The sequence below is a fragment of the Onychostoma macrolepis genome, chromosome 01 (genome assembly GCF_012432095.1).
Source record: "Onychostoma macrolepis isolate SWU-2019 chromosome 01, ASM1243209v1, whole genome shotgun sequence".
NCBI lineage: Eukaryota > Metazoa > Chordata > Actinopteri > Cypriniformes > Cyprinidae > Onychostoma > Onychostoma macrolepis.
This window is the reverse complement of record NC_081155.1, coordinates 21,706,798-21,729,512: the sequence shown is the minus strand read 5'-3', so window position 1 is coordinate 21,729,512 and position 22,715 is coordinate 21,706,798. Positions and strand designations below refer to the sequence as shown.

The following is a 22,715-nucleotide window of genomic DNA, read 5'->3' as shown; positions in this document are numbered from 1 at the left end:
TATTCCTGTTTTTATGCTTTTTCATGTTTGAAGTTTCTGATAAGTGCTAATGTTGGAATGCTGTTCATGCAGCAAAACCAATAACCAAAATTTTGTGGGAAAACTTTATTTTTATTATGCCATTTAACAATTTTAATATCAATTTCATTATATGTAGTTTATTTAAAACATTGCCTGCAATAAATGTTCCAAAAGTGGGGTTTTTGCAATGATGCCACAGAAGTCCATTTTTGGTTCCCAAAAAACTTTTCATTGAACAGTTCTTAAATGTACTTTAGAGTGAAGAATGTTTTAATAATCTAAATAATGCTTTTCCCCTATAAAAAACCTTTTGTGTAATGGAAAGATTCCATAGATGTTAAAGTTTCTTCATATAACCACAAAACCTCTACACATTTCTTTCCTTGATGGAACACAAAAGAACATATTTTGAAGAAAGTTGGTAACATAAAATTTTCATTTTGGGGTGAAGTATCCTTTTAAATACAAATATTAATTAGGTTTTAAGCTTTAAAAGTCAAAGCCGGGACATAAATTTGTAATACACGAAACATACTTGCTTTATTATTGCAAAGGCAGGTAAAAATGTCCTGGTCTCACTCGTTCAAATGCTTGGATGGGTTTTATTTCAGCTAATGAGGTGTGAAGCCTTACCCTGAGTGTGTGTGTGTGGTGCTGCCCATAAACCAAAAGTGAGAAACAGCTTGTTTGGTAGGAATTAGGGGTTTTACGTTTCCCTTTCTCCACTCACTGAATGGTTGCCCGTGTCTACATTTTATGCATGAATTTGAATTATGATTTTTCAAATATACTATTACAGTTTTGTGTATATGTTATATTACGCATATCAAAACAAATTATAATGGAATTTGAATTTTGTGAGTCCAGTCGACGAAATGATTTCACAACCAATAATCATTTTGTTTTCCAAAGCTTCTCTTTAACATGTCTATTTTAAGAAGGTATCGTTCTCAGTGGCTGATTAGTTGCCTGGGCCTCTCTTATTGTCATCTCATGCCTGTCTGTGTCTCGCAGACATGGGGCCCCTTAGCAATGCAGCCATTAACTAAGGTCATTACAGAGAGAGGCTTTGTCATTAAGACCACATGGGTTCTCCATGAGTCATGCTAATGACTTTTTGCATTTATCGTTTTATTCTGTATATTCTCCTTCACTATTGATTTCCTCAAGGGTTTAGGCAAATTTGAAGTATCACCTTCAAATGTCTAGAGAGGTGTCTGGGTCAATGTCATCCTCTCAGACAAACATCCTTTTAGCGGCTCTTTGAATAAAGCATGGCTATTGTTCTGCATTGACAGCACATACTTGGACCTGTCAGTCAAAGTGTCACATAGGGCATATTGACGAACACAGAGGTTGCGTTATCGCTGAGAGTAATAAATCTGATGCCGTTTAATGCAGTGCATTTCAAGTATTTTTACAGCTATGTAATCGGTGTGACAGAAACTGCAAGAGCTATTATGACATGGGAAAGTTGCCTTACCACCCAGGTGCTAACACCCTTTTGAGCAGCTCTGCTTAGCATTGGCGTCTCCTCCAAAGCTTTCAACACTGTTACTCAGTGGTGCTTTACAGACTCGCAAAGACCTCTGGGAGATGTAGTCTTTCGGAAACCCAACTGATGCAAATTTGCATCACTCATATGAACTGAAGAATCAAGACTGCTTGTAGAGCATTTTCCTGTCGTGTTCAGAGCTTAGCCTTGAGCACAATCACGGGCTGGAAAACACAACAGATTCCTCACGTTCATTGTAGCCGGGCTGGTAAATGCAAGCCGCCATCTGTTTTTTTTCAGTGAATGCCAAAAGTAACCCAAGGGGATGGGCAAAGCCTGTGATTGGGTCGGCACCCTGTTGCTTCAGAGGCCTGGTCTCTGTATCAAACAACGCCATGCTGGAGGAAAGACCCATGGCACAGGGGATACTGCTATGGAGGCAGTGACCTGGATGTGTGTCAGTAGGGAGTGTGGTTTATCTCCTCTCTATTTGTCAGTTGTTCTTTTCCTTTTTCTATCACTCCTCCCCCATTTCAAAAGGGCAGTTTTGCTTCCCTGCCCTACGCCTTCTTGTTTTCCCTCTGTTTTTCCATGAAATCACTCGTCTGTCACTAGATCCTAGCCATCGAACGCAATTCAATTGTCTCAGAGGACGTCGCACAATGAGTTCCTTGTCCTCTTTGATGCTTTTGTCTCAAATGAGGCCTGAAACAAATCCCGCGGTGCTTTTAAGCATGTTTTAGCCTCTGTTTGTTTTATTTCAGTCTGAATTGAAAGTTGACCTGAGTCTCTTTCGTATCGCAGTGCGCCATAAAAAAGCCTCATGGACTCCCAGATTTACAACTCACCGTTTTCCCTCAGGGCTTTGGAGGCCATATTATACCTGACTAAACTGATCCCCCCAACCCAAAAAACTGAACCCAATGCATTCTAAGCCACTATAGGCGGTCAAGGCCCATAAAAGCCTAACAGTCTCTGCTGTGGCTGTTGGTGGTCTGTCTTGTTCCTTGGCCTTTAGATGGCAGAAGGGGCCTTTTTGACTGTCTGTGTGTGTGTGTGGATACGTACGTCTTTTGCAGGGACGTCTGAGAGAAAAACATCAAAAGGCAACATAATCCAGGTACAGGGCTTCACTTTTAACTTTTCAGCAGCTAGTGTCTGAAGCAGCTATAAAACTGTGGCCAGTGGGATGAGAAATGTGATTGATGCTAAGCACAGCTTGATTACTAAGAGATTTAGCTGCCTGTTCATAATATAGGGCTTTGGTCAGTACTGAGATTCATTCACGGTTGTGTCTTCATAATTTAGCTAGTCATTCACACACATCGGTGTGTGGATTGAGACACAGGATTCTGAGAGCCAACCATACATACATTTAAGGTGGTTTATGTTGTAAAAATAAAGAATGCTTTGGTTAGCATTTAATGTATTGTTGCCATCTCTTCATTTCCTTTTTGAATTTTTATTAACATTATTAACTTTTTTTTTTTTCTTTCATTTGGCAGTTGTACATTGTACAGTTCAAAGAGGCGGGGGAACACAGCCTTCATGTGGCCACCTGGGTTCTTCTCAAGTCTAACCCACTCACAGAACACCCTTAAAGGTCTGGGTGAGTAAGAGTGTTCCCTGGGACAATTTTTCCTGTAAGTATACAAGTCTGGTTGGAAAAGACATACAGAGGGAGCTGTGAGGGGGAAGTGAAAGAGTATACTTTGGGGGCTTCTCAGGCTCTGTCATGATCTTTATTGCATGATGTGATAGAAAATGAATGTTTCTGGATCATTGAGATTGACATGAGTTTACAGTTTAAGGGTGTATGACTGCATAACATCCAGTTTTACTTTTCTCTTTCAGTGTCATTCACATGCATGTGGTTTTATGGTGACCTGGTTTTATTTTGATCCAGTCTATAGAGGGATGTTAAAGACAGCGCTTAAAAGCCGTCCACTAAACCACATGGTTGAAGGGTTTTTTATCTCCACCTAGTGGTTTAAAGGGCTAAATGCTACAGGTGAATGCTTTGCCGTGAACCTTCTCAAGGATCTATTACTGTATGAATGCATGCGCTTGAAACTGCTTTTATATAGAGGCACATTTCAAAGCAATATTTACACAGACCCAATACTGAAAGCAACAATCTTTTTAAAAGAAAAAAAAAGAAGGTTTTCCAATAAATTAGAATATGTAATTTTTAACATAAAATCATAAAACTGGTGCAAGAGGACATGTCGGCTAATTATGTCTTAATCTTTTTGTAAACATTTTTGTTATGGTGGTTGGTGTCATTTTAACTGTAATGGTAAAATTTAATTGTAAAAGCAATTTTTTTGTGAATGTTATTTTCTGTTTCTTCGTTAAATTTTCCAATTCATAATGAAAAGAGATTAATATTTAAAATAAAGAAATATACTGCTCGATTAGAACTTCGAGATTGGAGAACTTTTTAATAACAAAATTTTAAAATGAATAAATGTTGTCAGCGCAGCATATTTTACTAGTAATGCAACACAAAACAATATGCGTGCCATACCTTTATATAAAGAGAATATTACTTTACAAGTCACGGGATTGATGAATTACTTTTTGTATTTTTTTCTTCCACGAATTTACGGACTATACGAAACTCAATTCAAATAAAGAGCATCGATATTATTGACTTAATTCGATAATGTGCTGTTATTATGGCAATACATTTTAATTTGTCCTGGTTTTGGTCTTTATTGTTCTACCTTAAATTTTTTTTTTTTTTTTTTAACTGCACGCGCACACATTGCACATTCATGAAAACATTTATTAAATTATTTTTAAATCAATTTGTACAATAATGTAACTTTCTGGAGGAAAGAAAGAAAGAAAGAAAAAAAGAAAGAGCTGTTATAATGTCTTGATTGAATATCCACTTAATGATTATTTTCATTTAATAGGCTACTCAGTATTTACTCACGTGTTTTCTGTAGGCTATTTTTGTTAATTTAAGCATACTACAGTATTTTTTTTGTTAACAAAACCTTTGTATGAAAATGAATGTGTAGGCTATGTTATTGTTTTTAGCCCTCAAAAGACTTTTTCTTATTATTTATTCATTTATTAATTTATTTTAATCTAATGTTTTCCCACCTAATTGGCCGTCTGTGGCATCATCGGTGATTATGGAATGATCTTGTAGTCTAGTCTTCATATTTAGTGATAAATGTTTTAGACAAGCCACTCTTGACATTCTTACTCAATATCCTCGATGAAGCCATAAAGGAGAGAGCTGGAGCTGCAGCAGAACCTGTTCTTTCTCAATGCACATTTGAGTCACTCTGACTGCACAATGATGGATACCCACTCCAAACTTCTTCCCTTCACATTGCGTCCCAAATATAGATTTACAGGTGTAGCCTACAAAAAGTAGGGCAAATAGTGCCATTTCGCGTTTTTTTACGAGCAACTACGAGCAGTTAATTATTTCTCACCCCAAAAATTTCTCTGTAAACTATTTTTAACGTACATTTATGATGTATTGCGTAATGTAAATGTGCGACTTAATGTGTAATTGTTTTTCGTAACAACTTTTGGTATCGGTTTGTAATTAATTACAGTAATGTTTAATGCATTTTTACGTAGAAACGAAATGAAGACTTAAATATGAACGCCCAAAATATAACTTCACACATTCCATTTAATGTAGGCTAATCTTTTTTGTCAGTTTAAGGATAAACACCATGACAAATTTTCGTTCTCAAGTATTAAACACATCACATTATTATTACTGTATTTATTTTGAATAGGATGACAGTAATCGTGATAAAACGTGAAGGAGAAATGGCTTTAAGAGCCATGTGTCGTGTTGGCGCTCTGTCCTCTGAAGCCAGTATGAATGTGCTTTCCGTGCATAATGCACACACACACACCTCTGAGTTTTATTAACTTGGTTTCTTTTTTTACAACGTAGTAATGTGTGAAAATGGGGAGGGTTCATAGTCAATTAAGACTAGAAGCAAATCTCCACAGTGTTGCACTGAAGAACTCTAATGAGGAAGATGATGATGATAATAATAATAATAATAATAAGGCAAACCATACAATGCACTTCACCTAAAACCAATGACATTGGAAACCTTAAACGAAACTGTCAAAGTGAAATCCGTGAGTTGATATTAGAAGATGAGATAAGCATAATTGTGATCATCAACTTGATGAGAAAATTGGGTAGGCTATTAAATTAAATCCTTATTAGAAGTAGCTGCAAAACTAAAGACTGAGATGGAGCAGATAAAAATTGTAAACAATGATGCATCAGCGGTAGTCATGTTGCGCAATATTTAGGGTCAAAAATAAATAAATAAATAAACAGGCTATCAAATACGACAAACATGCAGTTACGTTATCTGTGCAAAACAAGCTGTGGCGATTTTCCAAACAGTGGACTTGCGAATATGTGTTGCCACCAGAGATCAAACAGTTTGACACTGGCGCAATGAGCGCAGCTTATGAAGGGGATTCGAGTGCTGTGTTGGGTGCTGGCTGGGGAAATGTTATGATCTTGTAATTACGGGTCTTGGACAGATGCATTATCCAGGCTCAGCGTTGGAGCCACTGGATATTATTGTAGCCAGAGAGCCGGAGGGCCAGACACCTACCATCGGGGAGAGGGGCTGACCCTGCTGGCCCTGCACTACGGCTCCTGCGCCATGTTGCACATTTAAGCACCAGGGTTTTCCAAGTTCACCGGCGTTGTTGATTAACAGGCCAGCTTTGAGGGGAGATGATGTCTGCATTCTCCAAACGAGTTCCCAACAATCCACACGCAGTGAGGTCATGCTAATCTAGGTCGTGGGTCACTGGAACGGCAATATTAACCCGTTTTGTTTCATGTTGTCCCCTTTAGCGTTTGTTCTTTTTGTATTTTCTTGTTCTTGTTCTATTTGTATTTCTTGTATTTTCTTTCTTTCTTTCTTTTTTACTTGGGATTTATTATAGTGATTGATAAAAACATTACGAGTTAATTGCAAATGCTCTAATGTTAGTATGCTGTTGTTTTCGCTTCTACATTTAGGCTATGTTAATTTCGCGTTTTTTTTTTTTTTTTTTTTTTGGTGGGATATAGGCTAACTGATATAGGCTACCTAATTTTCCCACTGTATGCAAACGAATTTCAAGCATTTTCCTTAACGTGTCAGACATCTATAATAGGTTATACTGTTATAAAAGTTATATAAGATTTAAAAGTTTGCGCGTGAGTCTTGTGGTAATCAAATCTACTCAAAATAATTAATAGGCCTATAGGCTATGTCACCCTAAACACTTTGGAAGCAAGTAAAGAAATACGCAACAGTAATATGTTTTAATGCAAAGCTGATTCAGGTGATAATGTAGCCTAACATATTAATCTAATGCCAAATCAAAGAATAAAACAAAATTATACAATTGACAGCTATTGTCTTCCTTTTTTCCGTATAGATCCTCATATTTTAAACAAATCTTCTATTGCCACCTTAGGGTTTTGTATGATAGTGATATCGATAATTTAATGGGTTAAAATGATGGTGTTAGGTGAGCAAATTTGGCAGTCTTCAGGGGGTTTACAGAACAAGGCCCTATAAGAGAAAGATTTATGTGAATTCATTTGTGAACATTTCTTTATGTTATAGCTCATTCTTAGACTGCAGGACACTGTGCATTAATTCCGTGCAGATAACGGAGCTACAGTCTAAAAAATGCTGGGTTAAATACAACCCAGTGCTGGGTAAATATAGTGGACAGAACTAATGCTGGGTTGTTTTCAACCAACAGTTGGGTTAAATGTTTAACCCAACCTTCTAGGCAGCAACCCAACCGCTGGGTCTAAACAACCAACGCTATCTCACGGCATTTCGTACATATTTTACGAGGTGGCTAATTCTTTCGAATTCGTGCGACCTCACTCGTACGATTTTGTACGATTTGTCTAAAGGGTAGGTTTAGGGGCGGGGTCAGGTGTAGGTCATTCGTACAAATTCATACTAATTGGCAACTCGTAAAATACGTACGATTTAGCACAAATCGTATGAATTAACTTGTACGAGTGAGGTCGTACGAACTCGGAAACTCTCAGAAATAAAGGTACAAAAGCTGTCACTGGGGCAGTACCTTTTCAAAAGGTACACTTTTGTACCTATTAGGTTCAAATATGTACACTTCAAGTACTAATATGCACCTTTAAGGTACCAAAATGGACCCTTTAGGTACAAACGTGTACCTTTTGAAAAGGTACTGCCCCAGTGACAGCGTTTGTACCTTTATTTCTGAGAGTGTACGAATTAGCCACCTCGTAAAATATGTACGAATTGCCGTGGGTTCGTCCATATTTTACCCAGCGCTGGGTTGTATGAGAGTGTGTAGCTAAGTCAAATCCACGAGACGGCATGAAGCAGTTCAGCAGTCAGAGCAGTGGTTGGTTATACCTCTATATAAAATGTCATGCTCTACATGAATGTCTCCCATCGGCTCTGGGGTCCTGGAATAACTCTTTTCTTAATCCCACAAGTGTCAGACACCGGCAAACGTCAAGCGTCCTGTATGGCATGATGATGTGATAGTGGACAGCCCCTGTCAAAGAGATACGGCTTCATGCATAAACAAACCATAAAACATACCTCTGCGATCACGGCCTCGGTAATATTTAAGATGGGTTTTAATAACTCTACTTGCTTGTGAAGAGCGCTCGCTCGTGTCTCACATGAAAAGCTCACCTCAGACAGGTAAAGAAACAGCTCTCGGAGCGTTTGATGCTGGTTTTGGCACAAGCTCACAGCTGTGGCACACCTGTGGAGAACTGTGCGATGGACAGAGTTCGTGAAGGCCGTTTATAGCGTGAATGACAGAAGACTAAAGCATCGCGGAGCTGAGACAGCTCAGCTCGTTTAGGAGCTCATATCATCTCCACTGTTCTGATCTTAAAAGGTGCGCTCACAAATAAGAAGAATTTTGATCAAAAGAACAAGTTACTTAATGCCCATATGAGATATAGTCATACCTTTTGATATTGCCTTTATAAAAAAAGTTGATTGAAGCATAGTTCTGTAAAAATGTTTTGCCTCAAGACAAGTTCAGCCGAAAATAAATTAATCTGCTCACTATATGTTCAGTTTTTTCAAAATTTGTCCAAATTACGCAAAGGACTGCAAATGCGCTGTTTTGGAGATTTATTATTTTATGCTAATTTAGAAAAAAAAAATATATATATATATATATATATACGGTATATATATATAGGCTATATATATATATATATATATATATATATAGTATTGCACCATTTATATCATAGACTCTTTCTATGCATAGTTAGGCATATTTATTTATTCATTTTGGCTATTTATTTATTCATTCATTTATTTTGAAAACAAGGATAGATGTATAGTCAGTTCTGTAAGGTCTATTTAAATCATGCATCTTGCAAAAGGAAATGATGCAGTAGGCGCGTCCATCATCAGCATCACAGCTGATTGCATACTGGCCTAAATTCCTGCATCCAAATGAGCATGTCTATGAAAACATGGAGTTAGGCATTTTAATAAGCTAAAACAGGTAGGCTAGACAGTATAGGCCTATATTAAATTCTTATGAATTTTAAAAGCGTTACCACTATGCTGAAAACAAACAAACAAACAAAATCATCTTAAGCCAGCTGGTTTTAGCTGGAGTCTCACAGCCTGGCCAAAAATAGTTAAACTGGACAAACAACCTTGCTAAGGATATACAGCACGTTTCTCAGTTTAACGAGCTTAAAAGTGACCTTTAAAACCAGCCAAAAGTCCAGCCAGGTTGTTTTGATTGGTAACCTTTAAAAATAAAGTAATTTATCGCACTGTCTCAACCATGACATGACTAAGGAAGTCAATCAATCTAAATAATCACTCACTCAGAAATTCTTGATTATTTAGTACAGAAACCTACATTGCGTTTGAGGCGGTGGTCGCCGGGTAATGGTGGGGGTGGTTTGCAGGAAACAATTAGAAACAGGGGCACTCCCGTCCTCAAGCACAGGGTCTGGGTTATACCCGCATTATAGAGGAGGACACCTAAAGAGGGCCAGCCTAAACAACCTGCCGTCATCACACAGAACAGCTATAGCCTACCCCATATCAATATTTGTATGTACTAGGCCTACTTTACATATAGAATTGTTTCAGAACTCACACAGGTGTACTGGCAAAGTGCGAGATCATAAAGAATGCAGTACCCACAAGATTAAAAAAAAAAAAAAAAATGTTCCCGGAAAAAAGCGTTTGAAATCAAATTCATTTATTCGAAACAAATTTAGACGATATCCAGGGTAAATCAGGGCACAAAACTGAAAAGAGAGAGGGAGAAGCAAAGAAAAAAAACAAAAAAAAAACAGACACACTCCTTGTGACCTTGTCTCCATTGGATCTGCATCAACGGTCCTGTCTTTCGCTTTCAACACATAAAAAAAAAAAATACAATTTATCGACTTCAAAGAGAGCAGATCGAACTAGCCTCTTCCATGGCCCCGACAATAAACGTTAATATTAAACTAAAACCAAAAATCCAATTACTCGAGACATTTGCTATAAAAGCGGAGACCTTTGGGTTGGTAATTGTGGTTCTATTTTTTGAGCATCATGACGTTTGGCATCTGCTTGGCATTCATGCAGACGAACGAATCGCGTGAGAGAAACACTATTAAAATACACCAAGCACTTTCCCAGGAGAAGCAGCATTTGCAAAATAATAATAGTCGAACATTCTGTTATTCTCTTTAATGTCGCGCAGGTCAGCTCCTGCTTCCGATATTATTTTATTAATGTTATAACAATTCTCGGATGACTCTTATAGGCTTATATCATTTAGCTAGCCTATTTAGATTTGATGATTTCTTTCATTTCTTTTTTTTTTCTTTTCTGTAGCCTAATTGGAACATTAGGCCTATTATTAATATTATTCACTAATTTAAATAGTTTAACAAGGCCACCATTTCTCCGCTATCACAGAAGTGTCAAAATCACGAGATCCTTGAGTTTTCTCCGCGGTGTCAGGTAGACCAGACGCAATTTCAGGCGTCAGAAAGGCTCGCGCTGTTGTTGAGCCAGTTGTATTGATGAAATGCAGTCATACTGAAGGCAAGGACTTCATCAATCATGCCAAATTATAGCCAAAACTCTGCCATTAGACCTGAGAAACCACATAACGTCACCACAGATAAACATTTTAAAAGACAAGCCTTTGATAAATCCATGGACAAAACCGAAAAAAGTAAGGGCCTGCTATAGTTATATATTTGCAAAAATAACGGGTATTTTGATTGAATAAAACTTTTATTGTTTTCACTATTTAACTTGTTGATTACATATTCAAGGTCGGGCAAAGTAACAACATGAATCATATAGTTTGTTTTATTAAGTAAGGGGAAACCGGGGCCAGTTGTCACATAGGCCTATTTTACACCAATGAATATTTGTCAGAATAGGTTTATTTTTTAAAGGTAACTTATGGGCGCATACCTAAAAGTTTTGGCTACAAAAACAGCTATTGTTTTTTTTTTCTCCTAATCGTAATGGCACATATGTGTATTTAAAACGCATTTTATATCCTTGTATACAGTGCAGTAATATATCAGCAAATAGCTTAAATCAGCTTAAATATCAGAAATGAACAGTCTAATAATCACATACTCTTTTGCTTCAAATTGGACTGGGAAAGGATAATTCTGTCGTGATGCCTTTCCTATGCAAAATAATCTTGGGAAAAAAATTATAATAAAGTACATAAAGCAATCACATTCAATGCGACGATAGTTTTCTTTTGTCTGCAGGTAAATGTTTGCTCTCTATTTTCCAAGAAGCAATGGCCTCATATAGATTAAATAAAGGTAGTCGAGTAATTTATTTAAATTGCAATTTACTTATTCCACTCAGTGAAACTAAATGTCATATTTAAACATGCAGTTTTTACGCCAAGGATCAGACAATACACACGTGACTATGCAAACAGCGCTTTGCAAAGTTTTATTTATTTTTTTGTTACAATCTATAAGTGCGTTAGTCCAGTGTTATCATTCTGAAATCTATATTAAACAAATCTTTTCTGCAATTTAACTACAGTTAAGCAGATTTGTTTAAACAGAATTGCATTTGCTGGATAAATACCTACTTAATGCAGAGCATTGTAAAAATAAAGATCAAAAATCAGGGACAGATGAGCTGTAATCTGTTATTAAAAATACAGTTCTTTCAGCACTAGATAGCAATGGTCAGAATTATGTAGTTATTGGCATGACATTTCACAAATAAATGCTGCAGCAGTTTTCTGAGTGGTTGAGTGCTCATAGCATTGTGACATGGTAAATATGCCAAAAAAAAAAAAAAAAAGTGCAAAAGGACAGAATTCACTCTTTTAATTGAGAGAAAAACCACAACTCTTAGTTAAAATACTCCAAAATAAAATTTAATGTTTATAAATCTCTATATACTTAAATATATACATTATGTGCAAATAAAATGTCCAACATTAAATTAAACTATGCAGAGTGTGTGAATAATAATAATTCTACATTATTGTGTATAGTATTTAATCCTCACTATTGGCACCCAATTGTAGTAAGTCTGAATAAAAGAAAAAAGAAAAATGCCCACATTTATGAACTGAGAGTAAATATTAAATTAAAAGACAAGATGTCCAATGAATTATTTGAGTAAAAGGAAATTTCTCTGGCTGAACACACTCAAATGTTTAGATGAAATGAATAGCTCATTTCTTTTGCTTGTATGAAGTTTTTGTGTATATAATTTATAAATGATTGGAAAACAGTCTAACAGAATGTGATGCACAAAAAAAGAACATCAACAATCTGTAGAAAGGAAGGTGAGCAAAAAAAAAAAAACTGCCAAACCTATGAAAGATACATAATAAAAATTCAGTGCATACAATGTCTCACAGGGTTTTACTCTTCTCACGGAAGATGAGACATGAGTGACAATGCAGAAACACAAAGCCCCCTAAAACAAGAAAGTACACACAGAATTAAAATAAAAAAATGCTTTTGTTCATAATCAATATTATAAGTGTGCTGTTTTAGTCTGTCAATCCTTTGATATCACAGTGACCATAGACTGAATGTCTTAGACTTGCCTGAATTTTGTAGATATGGCAAAAAACCTGACATTCATTTGATAAGCACGAGAGGTTTCCAAATTAGAACGAGGAAAAAAAAAATATAGATATCTTTGTAAATATGACGCAAGCCCCATAAAGTCTACATTCAGTTTTAACTGACTTCATAGCTTATCTCATATATCTTCATGTAGCTACATGGTTTTGCATGTTTAAGCGGTTTGCGGTAGATATACCTTGTCGCTACCATTGCTAGCCTGCTAACAACTGACTCGCTTTTGCTGATTCTTCACATTGTGGCTGTCCTCCACTCCTTTTCCAATGCAGCATCATATCAAGGGCTTCACTCACAAGACTTCAGTTTAAAATGACCTGCAGAGTTCTGACAGTGTTTCTTCCAGCTTCAAGCAGAATCCTTCCTAGTGCAGTCACTAATGTTTTGCGTGCCAGCAGTCTCTCTCTAACGTGTCAAGCGCTGTAGTGCCTAGGCCGCCACGTGGCCGATCAGATAGATGTTGTCATAGAGGTGCCCTACAAAGTCCTCGCTGATGTTCTGAGCAGCCCGCCGTGTGTTTCGGATAAACTCCCTCTTGGACATCTTGTTCTTTACGTGAGGGCTGGTCAGATCGATGGAGAGAAGGATGAGGGAGTAGCACAGCACGTACACTGCATCTGCAAAACCAGAAGAGAGAGGTGTGTTGTTTATGATATTTAGCACAGTTAACGTTGTAACCCCTTCTTCAAACAAAAATGTCTGCATTATGCAGAAACATCTTTAATAAAGATGAACGTAGAATGATGCTAAATGTGAATGGATGACAATTTCCAATGTTTCAACAGCTGATTTATAAAGCATCCATAATTACTAGTTTCCTAAATGCATCCCGATTTATAAATCATAGTTAAATTCAACTCCATTTACAGAATGCCCACAAATATCTCTTTATGGTTTGGAAGAAGTACAGCACTTATCATCATGGCCAAGCGTGTATATCAGGGTTATTATAATCCATTAAAAAATGGATGAAAAATGAAATAAAATATAATCTATCTCTCTATCATTTAATTTAACTGACACAATTATCACAAAGCAGTTGCTCATCTGTGCATATAATAATATCAATGCATATTGTGATCGTCTTATTTATCTTTACATTTTAACAGAAATGTTGGATAGTTTCATTTACTGGTATATACGAGTGCAAAAAGTTTGCATATGTGCTCTTTAGTTGCTGTACATTTTTACTTCAGTTTTTCCCTTTATAAATTCTCTTTATAATTTGCTCCTCACTTTTGACGTAGGATGAAATCCATGGAATTTAAGATAAGATTTAGTTGTACATGCGTTTTATATATGAGCTTGTAACCACTCCCTGCTTCGCATACTTCAGATAATTTATCCATATTGTCTTTACATAATGCCTAAACACCTCTGTTTAAACCTTTAATATTATGATGAGAATCTAAAGGTAAAAAACCCCAAAAAACTCATCTTGGAGCACATCTTGGCTTGAAGCGTGAGTTCTGTCAGTAATTTATAATAAATCTTCCTGCTTGTACAGTAGCACACATGCACTACAAGTCACATGTTATTGCAGTTAAGGTAACTGTGATTGGTTGGATTCAGAGCAGGGTCCTCTTTTGCTATCACTTTAAGCCAGCAGGCTTTGCTCAGCTTTAGAAGCAAACGACGGTGTTAGTACAAGGATTTCTCACATGTTGCTCTATACAAAGATGAGATCACGCAGATCTGCGGCTATTAAATTATGGTTGACAAATCAACACATTACAATACTAATCATGCAATCTGTGATTTGTATGTACCAATACTAGAACCGGTATTTCAGCTTTCATTTTCACTTAAGACAAAAATCTGTGTACGTCACTTGACACACCTGACAACCAGCAAAGCAAATCACAGTGATATCGATGTCACAGTTACACACGAGATCACTCTGTAGTATAAGTGCCAGTCTGGGATCTTTTATGACTGTTGTACTTCACTTACCAGGACTTAAGCCCACTTCCTGCACCAGAGTGGGGTTACAGGCACAGAAACGATGAGAAAACTTAGTGATGAGGGTCTCCAGGTACTCGCCCCTCTCCTCCGGGGCATGAATGTGTCTGAAGAAGTCTCTCAGTGCATTAGGGAGGAACTGGTTACTAAAGTTATGAAGTGTGACAAGCTCATCCAAGACATCTCGCCTGCAAACACAGTAGTTTCAATCCACATTTTTAATTATTATCAGCAGCAGATTACTATATTTCCCTCAAAAACTAAATTTTAATCAGCATCTATCAGCTGTAGATTATTATTTATTTATAATGTGTATAAATATATAAATTGACAGTGCCCTTATTTGGTTTCCTCCAAAATGAACAAGTTTCATGGTATTGATATTCACAGCTTAGTGGAAGTTATACAACTGCACATCACATACATTAATAAAAGACATTAATAATATACATTTAAAAACAAACAAACCGTTCATCGAGATAAATCCGCAGCATCTTCCAATTCAGCATTCTGGTATAGAATATAAACTTGGCAATTTCCTTCGGGTGGTCCACAAGAATACCTCTGGACATGAAGTAACTGATACCCTGAATGAAAGACCCACATAAAACAGGGTGTGGGGATTAGGAGGAAAACGAGAAGGAGGGGGCACACTTTTTTTACCAGACACCGCGATTTAGTCCGGAGCAAGGCTATCGCATGTCCTTTAAGTGGACAGCTAAAGCTTTGCTAATCTAACCTAAGACACGAGCGAGGGGGAGTCAAGACATTCAAATGCATCTCTGAACAGAAATGATGTTTTAAGAGCAGCTTGCATGAGAGAAAAGCCATCCATTTTGTTTTAATCCGGGTTGTGGTCTAAAAGCCTATGTCATGCACCATTATTCATTCTAGGTGAGCTTGTAAAAATAATATATTTAGTCTGCAGTATGAGCATTTCTGGGTTACGTGGGAATTTACAGGGTGGAGGAGGAAACCGTCATATTAATCAAAGCTAGCTGGTCAGAACTGAATGGGTTTCCAAAGCACATTGTGGCTATGATCATTTCTCTGTTTCTTGCCCATTTAAACATTAAACGGTTTGCCCTCTAATTAAGGAGACGTTATTGTGGCGAGACAGAACAAAAGCTTGTATTTTTTGTACCTCTTGCGGGTTGGCATTGAAGGTTAGACTTCCTTCATCTAATTCCATGTAGAGTTTTCTGTATGAAAATCCAGATGGAAGTCTTCGGTTGTATATGGAACAGTGACCCCAAGTGGACTTGCACAGGCTAGAGGGCAGACAAAGAAAAACAAGACATTGAATTGGAGAAATCCTAATACACTTTCTATAGTAGTGAATTTGAAAAATATTTTTTACAATATCATTTATTTATTGATTGACTGAATAGCTGAAAATCTAAAAGGCAGAAATAATTAATATCATTTAGTTTGCATAAAATCCACTGAAACATTATACTACCATCCAAAGTTTAGAATAATTAAGATTTTATTTTCTTATATTCACCATGGCTGCATTTATTTAATCAAAAAATAAAATTTTTGTGGAAACTGTGATACATTACGACTATTCAAAAGTTTGGGGTAAGTACAATAAGTAAGAAAAAATAACTAAATAAATATTTTTATTATTTATAAGTGAAAATATAGACATTTATAATGTTATAAAATATTCCTGTTTCAAATAAATGCTGCTCTTTTGAATTTTCTAAGCTTCAAGGAATCCTGAAAAAATTATCATTATTTCCACAAAAAATATTAAGCAGCAAAAACGGTTTTCAACATATAATATAATTAATTAAAACAATAACAATGATAATTGAGCAGCATTGGAATGATTTATGAAGGATCATGTAACACTGATAATAAAATAAAAATACAAATAAAATATTAACAAATATTAAAATAGAAAACATTTATTTAATTTGCAATAATATTTCACATCATTACTGTTTTACTGTATTTTTATTAAATAAATATTATTATTTAAAAAGACTCTTAATTATTCCACACTTTTGACAGGTAGTTTATGTGTTTCTTGTCTCCTAAAAACATACAAAAACATCACTAACCCCTGCCACAGGTACTCATCGTTCCCCAAGTCCTGCCACACGCAGGAGGCCAGGCACAGGTCGGTAGCATTCAGGTAGGAGAGGATGGTGATGCTGAGTTCGGGCGGCAACATCTCAAGATCGATGAAGCCCTGCTCCTCTTTGCCCTTGCGGACGCGCAGCAGGTGGCTGATGTCGGTGCCGGGCACCTGGCACTGCGGTGTGCGGCGCTGCTGCAACGGTTCAGCCAGTGGGGGCCCTACCCTCCGGACCCGCTCTCTGTCCCGCTGGAGGAAGCACTGTTCACTGTACTGCTGCTGCAGCTGCTGGTTCCTCACCACCCTCCACAGACCCTGACCCATCTGCAGATCTGAAAAATGTTTCATTTGAGTGAAATACAATGCATATATATCTGTCTTCAGCCCTCACTGCAATATAATACTATTCTATAATACTAGTTTGTGTAGCTTGAGGAAAAAAAATAGCATGTATTTAAAGAAGCATTTACAGTACACTTAATGCTCAAAAGTTTGGAATGTGTGAGATTTTGTTAACGTTTTGGAAAGAAGTCTCAAGGCTGCATTTATTTGATAAAAAATACAGTAAAACAGCGAAATATTGTGAAATATTATTACAATTTAAAATAAATACATTTTCTGTGATGGAAATGCTGAGTTAATTTTTCCTTCAGAATCCTTCAGAAATCATTCTAATATGCTGATTTGGTGTTCGACCATTATCAGTTATTGGTGCTCAATTATTAATAATAGTTTTTATTATTATCAATGTAGAATGCTATAATATAAATGTCTGTACTGTCACTTTTAAACTATTTAATTTGTCCTTAATTATTTTTTTCTTTTTTCTTAACCCAATCTTACATACTCCAAACTGTGGAATGGTAGTGCATGACGGTTTCAAAAATATATTAAGCAGCCAAAACTGTTTTCAACATTGATAATAAAAATAAATGTTTCTTGAGGAGGACACTTAATTTCTAGCGATTATCGCCGATTTGATTGCACAGATACTATTTAAACTAAACTGAGCTAGACAATGACATCTCTGAATTCAATAATGAAATGCCTTTAACTGAAAATTGAGTGTTTAATCTTATCATTATACATTACTGACACTCTATCCTCCAATTTGATACTGTTAAGTGCTTTGACACAATCTGTATTGTAAAAGCGCTATATAAATAAAGGTGACTTGACTTGAGCAGCACGACAACATATTAGAATGATTTCTAAAGGATCATGTGACACTAAAGACTGGACTAACGACTAGCTTTGCCATCACAAGAAAACATTTTAAAATAAAATATTCCAAACCCTTCAAAAGTATTCCAAACTTTTGACCAGTAGTCTAAATACAATGTTTTTTTAAATGTAAATTTCAATTTGAAATTGAGTGAACTGAGTTCCAGCATTACTGCTGATATGTAGAAAACTGATGTGTTGCATGTGTAACATACTTTTTTGTTATTACTGAGAGCTCTGGTCTTACAGCAGATCATTTTCCGTTTTTGATTTCATATACATTAAATAGAAGAAGCTGACGTAATCTCAGCCATCTGAGACATTTGATATGGACAGGCCAGCCTGCTTTTATTTCTTGTTTTGCTGAAAGCATTTGTATATAATATATTCTCTTTTTGTATTTATTTATTATTAAAGGAAAGCATTGTGTCTACAGCTATCTCTCTGCCTTCTGTAAAACTAAACCAGAGTAATCCAGAGGCCTCAAGCTCTCAGCACTTTATTCTTGATTTAGATCATTTCAGTTGGGTCCCCGAATCCTTACCTCATCAGGGCAAAACAGCCTCTAGGAAACTGTTTTTAGTGCTAGTGTGCAGTAGTCAGCTGGGAAATAAAAGCCCTGATGGCAGCTTTATCTCCACTGCAGTAGCACTAATCCTCTCTTGGAGATATGCATTAAGCCTTTTTATGTGGCCCTGTCTGACTCCCTCCCTCCAAGGGCCTTCCTCTCTAAAACATGTCTCTATCTATGAGAAGCCTTGTTATTCTTGTCTCTAATGGCCTCTTGAATGCTCTCTGGTTGCTCTCCTTGTCGCCGAGTCTTTAGCATGACAGGCTTTCTTATATGAACTTGACATATACTTGCTCAAGACTGACGTAATGCTACTGCACCTGCTCCTTGGCATCCTGTAGGAGGAGCTTGGGAATTCTTAGACCTGCTTAAAACATGGACCGGAAAGCTGAACGAGGTCAATGAACTCTTACAAGCAATTTCCCTCTGCTTTGCCTAAGGGCAGGAACAGCTCTTAAATCTTAAAAAAAAAAAAAAAAAAAAAATGCTTATTAAAGTTATTTTTGAACTTTTATTTTTTAGACATGGCTAAGCTCATCTAACTTGTGTTGTTTCTATTAAAAGTGAAAGCAAGCAGATCTGGCAACCCCATGCATGTTCTAATTGTGTTACTCTTGACAACAAACTGTTTACTGTAAATTGTGACAGTGCAATGACAAACTGGAAAGAACAAGTTCTATTTACACAATCCTATTTACAGTTTAACATTTTAGTTCAGTTTATTACGCAAAAAGTACTTAAAACGTAGTATAAACCTTGACCTAAATTTCCAGCTTTATTTGCATATCAGTAGCCTTTCAGATTTCAGTCCTAACAAAGAAGAACTCATCTGACACATTACTTAAATATAAAACATATAAACTTAAGCTCTGGGACGTTATATATTAAATAAACATCTCTTGTTTAGAGTTTCACTCTACTAAACTTGTGATTGTAGTGACTGACACACAAATTGAGGTTTTCTACAGCTTATATTTTCTAAGCAATAGGTCTTCCAACATGTTTGGCTGAAGCACAAAGTCCCGCCTCTCTCTAAAACGATTGGTTGAAATGGCAATTTGACACATAAACCTGAACTCTGATTGGACATTGAGCAAAGTGACGTATGGAACTCTTCTGTTTTTATTTTCGCAGCGTCAATCTCTCAAAGCAGCAGCAGCAGCAGCAGCAGCACCCACCTCTGTGTATGTGAAATACTTCTACCGCCGCCGCGACGAAATGACTTGCTGATCTGCCACTGTCTCACGGATGAAATTATCGCAGTCCTTTAACAGGAGCCCAGGACAGCCATCTTGACAGCTCCAACGCCGCTGATCGAGGTGAGACAGTCCTGTGACACTATCATTCATCAGCTCGCTCGCTCCTCCTGTCTGTCTCTCCGCCTCCCAGACCACTCTGGCCAGACTGACGTTTATTGTTATTGGTGGAAGTGACGCAAATCTCTCCGAGTAAATTAACCACAGGTACACTCACTTGCACTTTCGATTGAAAGGTTTTTTTGTTTTGTTTTGTTTTTTTCACCGTGTTTGTCAAATTCGTATGCTTATTGAAAATAAAAGAAAGTAATATAAAATAAAATGCTAAAATAAATCAAATAAAATATAAAATAAGGACACTGAATGAACGAAGTAACGATTAAATCAATCAAATAAACACATAAATCACAATTATTAAATGCGTGAAGTAGTGAAATAAATACATTAGTAAATAAATCATTTCGTGAAATTGCATTACCAAATTTGTAAACGTGTTTTACGTATATTTAAAAGAAATAATCGAAGACATGAATGTGTAGAAGTGAAACACTGGGTTGAGCCGTCGTCTCCGGTGCATAGAAACCATTCACAACAAACCCGAATATTTCAGCGGCAAAAACAAAAGGGAGGAATTAGCAATAACTCTGGATTACTATAATTTTCAACCATCGGTGAGTTGATACAGAGTTGTTATTGTACTACAAACGCAAATCAAGTGCGAAATATAATTAAGTAAAACAAAATATGTACTTGTTAAAAGAACAAACCAAGATCGTTTTACACTGCACGGTCAAAGAATGGTAAATTGACAGCGGTACATATTAATAAAAATGTAATTCTTGATGAAATCCATCCTGAAAATGACAGAGATGACCACTGGTGATCTTAAAGGATGTCTGAGAAAGCTGGAAGCGTCTCTCCGTTCTCTGAAGTATCCCAGAGAAGTGGACTATCAAAGGTATGAAATGTGATGAATGTTAAAGGAATAATGCTACCAGAAATAACAGTTCTCTCATTATTTGCTGGAATCTAAACGTACAAAGAAAAAACATTTGACTTCAGATAGGTATATAAATTCTGCAATCTAGATTCTTTTCGTTTTTTTTTTTTTTTTTTGCAGAAAACAGGACAACTTTTTCATAGGTTTGACTTTTAAAAAATGTAGAAATTCATCTATGACTGTATTAAACTGTAATAAAAGTCAGGTGGCAACTTATTCTGCTCAGTGAAATTCAGGAGTGTTTAAATATGACTGGTATTGAAAATAAATTCGAGTCAGCATTTTATAAATATTAATTCTTGCGCATATTATTATGTGAATGAGTCCTATGACAGCCCTTTTATGTTTGAGTGACCTAGAGAGGGAAAATAAATATTGGCTGGGGGAGCTAAGGTTCAAGTGGTTGACCAGCTGAGGTCTTCACTGCAGAAATGGGGGAACAAAAAGTGTGATATGGTGTTTCTTCTTATAGCAGTGCCGTGTAGGGGCTCACACAACATCAGTTTGGCAGAAAGAACCACTGATTAGGGTCTGGGTCGACTGCACTGGATTTTTTAAGGTGGCCCAAAATATAATTATGCTGTGTACTTGCAGACATAGTTGACAAGAAGGTGCAGAATATAATAAATGAAATTCAAAATGTTTGTTAACCATGTACTGTGTTTTAGCCTCTATATATTTTCCTTAAAGCTCAATTAAATGAATAAAGGGACACCCTCTAGTAAAATGTGACCACAGAGATAAATCCTAGATTTTGAGTAGATACAAATCTCCTTAATTTCACAGGACTCAGGCTAGGCTTTATGAATCCATAGCTCTTCTGAATGACTTTTTCTTATGCAGTCAGCAGAGATGATATATGCGGGATGTAATTCATTAGACATTGACGTCTTCAGTTCCAACCCCACATTTTTTTGGCCTAGGTTTTAAACATCTTGACTCGTATAAACATCCAAAATGGGGCTCTGCCAGTGTTTCATGTCCACATTTTGTTTTGAAGTTTGGAAAGTTGAAGACTTGTCCGGAGCCTCTCCAGTGCTGAGATATTTTGTAAACAGGCTTTACAAAAACCAGCTCCGTTTCTCCACCAGGAACCAAAGCTGCACATCAGATGCTCAGTGAAGAGGTTTTGATGTGAGATGCATCAAACACAACGTGCTTCTCAAAAAGACAGATCCATTTGGCTTGTATGTGCTGGAGATGATCCAGAAAGATGACTTAATTTGTCTCCAGCACGACACTCAAAATAGCTTGCAGACAATTTAAGACTGTTATTTTGTGCGGCCAACTTTTATATTTGATTTAAAACCTTTATGTGGCGTTGATTTTGTGATGCTTTTTAATGAGTGGTTTGTCAGTACCAGTGCTTCATAATTTGATGTTGTGTTTTATGCTTTCAGATTGGCTGTGGGAGATCCATCAGCTTGTCTTCCTATTGTGAGCTTTGCCTTCACAGCCTTTTCCCCCTCACTCACAGAGCACCTGGTTGATTATGGTGTGGAACTAACTGGATTGAATGATTTACGATTTATTGAGAATGTTTATAAGGTGAATTGCATTAAGGCATACTATACTGTATATATATATATTTTATTATGTTCCTTATTATGTATTATACATAGCCTACATCCTTTTAACCGAACTTTGACTTAAATATTTGAACACAAATTTCAGCCAAAAATGAAAATGAATTTATTTCTTCATGCATTTAGTTTTTTTCCCTGCAGAACACAAAAGAACATATTTTAAAGAATGTTGGTAACCAAAACGTTTTGGTGTCCATTGACAAAAAGAAACACTTTTTTTTTTTTTTTTTCAAAATATCTTCTTTTGTATTCCACAGAAAAAAAGAAATGAAGACTTAATGTTGACAGAATTTTCATTTGTGAGCTATCCCTTTAAAATATATTCATCCCATACATGGTTTAGTGTCAGTGTTATT

The 22,715-nt window shown here is 36.4% G+C and overlaps 2 protein-coding genes across 6 annotated transcripts in view; one reads left to right on the top strand and one right to left on the bottom strand.

Annotated features, from left to right (window-relative positions):
* Positions 1–11,486: 11,486 nt before the first annotated feature.
* fbxo8 (F-box protein 8) lies at positions 11,487–19,897 on the bottom strand. Its single transcript, XM_058774318.1, has 6 exons — positions 19,696–19,897; positions 16,706–17,054; positions 15,778–15,904; positions 15,102–15,220; positions 14,625–14,821; positions 11,487–13,288 (listed from the first exon to the last, which is right to left on the bottom strand). The coding sequence occupies exons 2-6, from the start codon at positions 17,044–17,046 to the stop codon at positions 13,101–13,103; spliced, it is 972 nt and encodes a 323-aa protein (XP_058630301.1). The 5' UTR covers positions 17,047–17,054; positions 19,696–19,897; the 3' UTR covers positions 11,487–13,100.
* A 204-nt stretch (positions 19,898–20,101) lies between these two features.
* The window catches only part of cep44 (centrosomal protein 44), a 43,713-nt gene continuing 41,099 nt past the window's right edge, over positions 20,102–22,715 (top strand). For all 5 annotated transcript variants that reach the window (XR_009270932.1, XM_058774302.1, XM_058774297.1 and 2 more), the window contains exons 1-3: positions 20,102–20,444; positions 20,641–20,731; positions 22,174–22,321. Coding sequence is in view for 4 of the 5 variants with exons in the window: in XM_058774302.1 (XP_058630285.1) it covers positions 20,643–20,731; positions 22,174–22,321 (237 nt within the window). In the remaining variant the exon portion in view is untranslated. The remainder of the gene's footprint in view (positions 20,445–20,640; positions 20,732–22,173; positions 22,322–22,715) is intronic.

Excerpts from the sequence above, each read along its gene's own strand:
- fbxo8 (XM_058774318.1), bottom strand. The coding sequence starts at position 17,046 with ATGGGTCAGGGTCTGTGGAGGGTGGTGAGGAACCAGCAGCTGCAGCAG. Across the intron at positions 15,905-16,705 it reads GATGAGTACCTGTGGCAGGG|CCTGTGCAAGTCCACTTGGG; the intron begins GTTAGTGATGTT and ends TCTGCCCTCTAG. Across the intron at positions 14,822-15,101 it reads CGGATTTATCTCGATGAACG|GCGAGATGTCTTGGATGAGC; the intron begins GTTTGTTTGTTT and ends CTGTGTTTGCAG.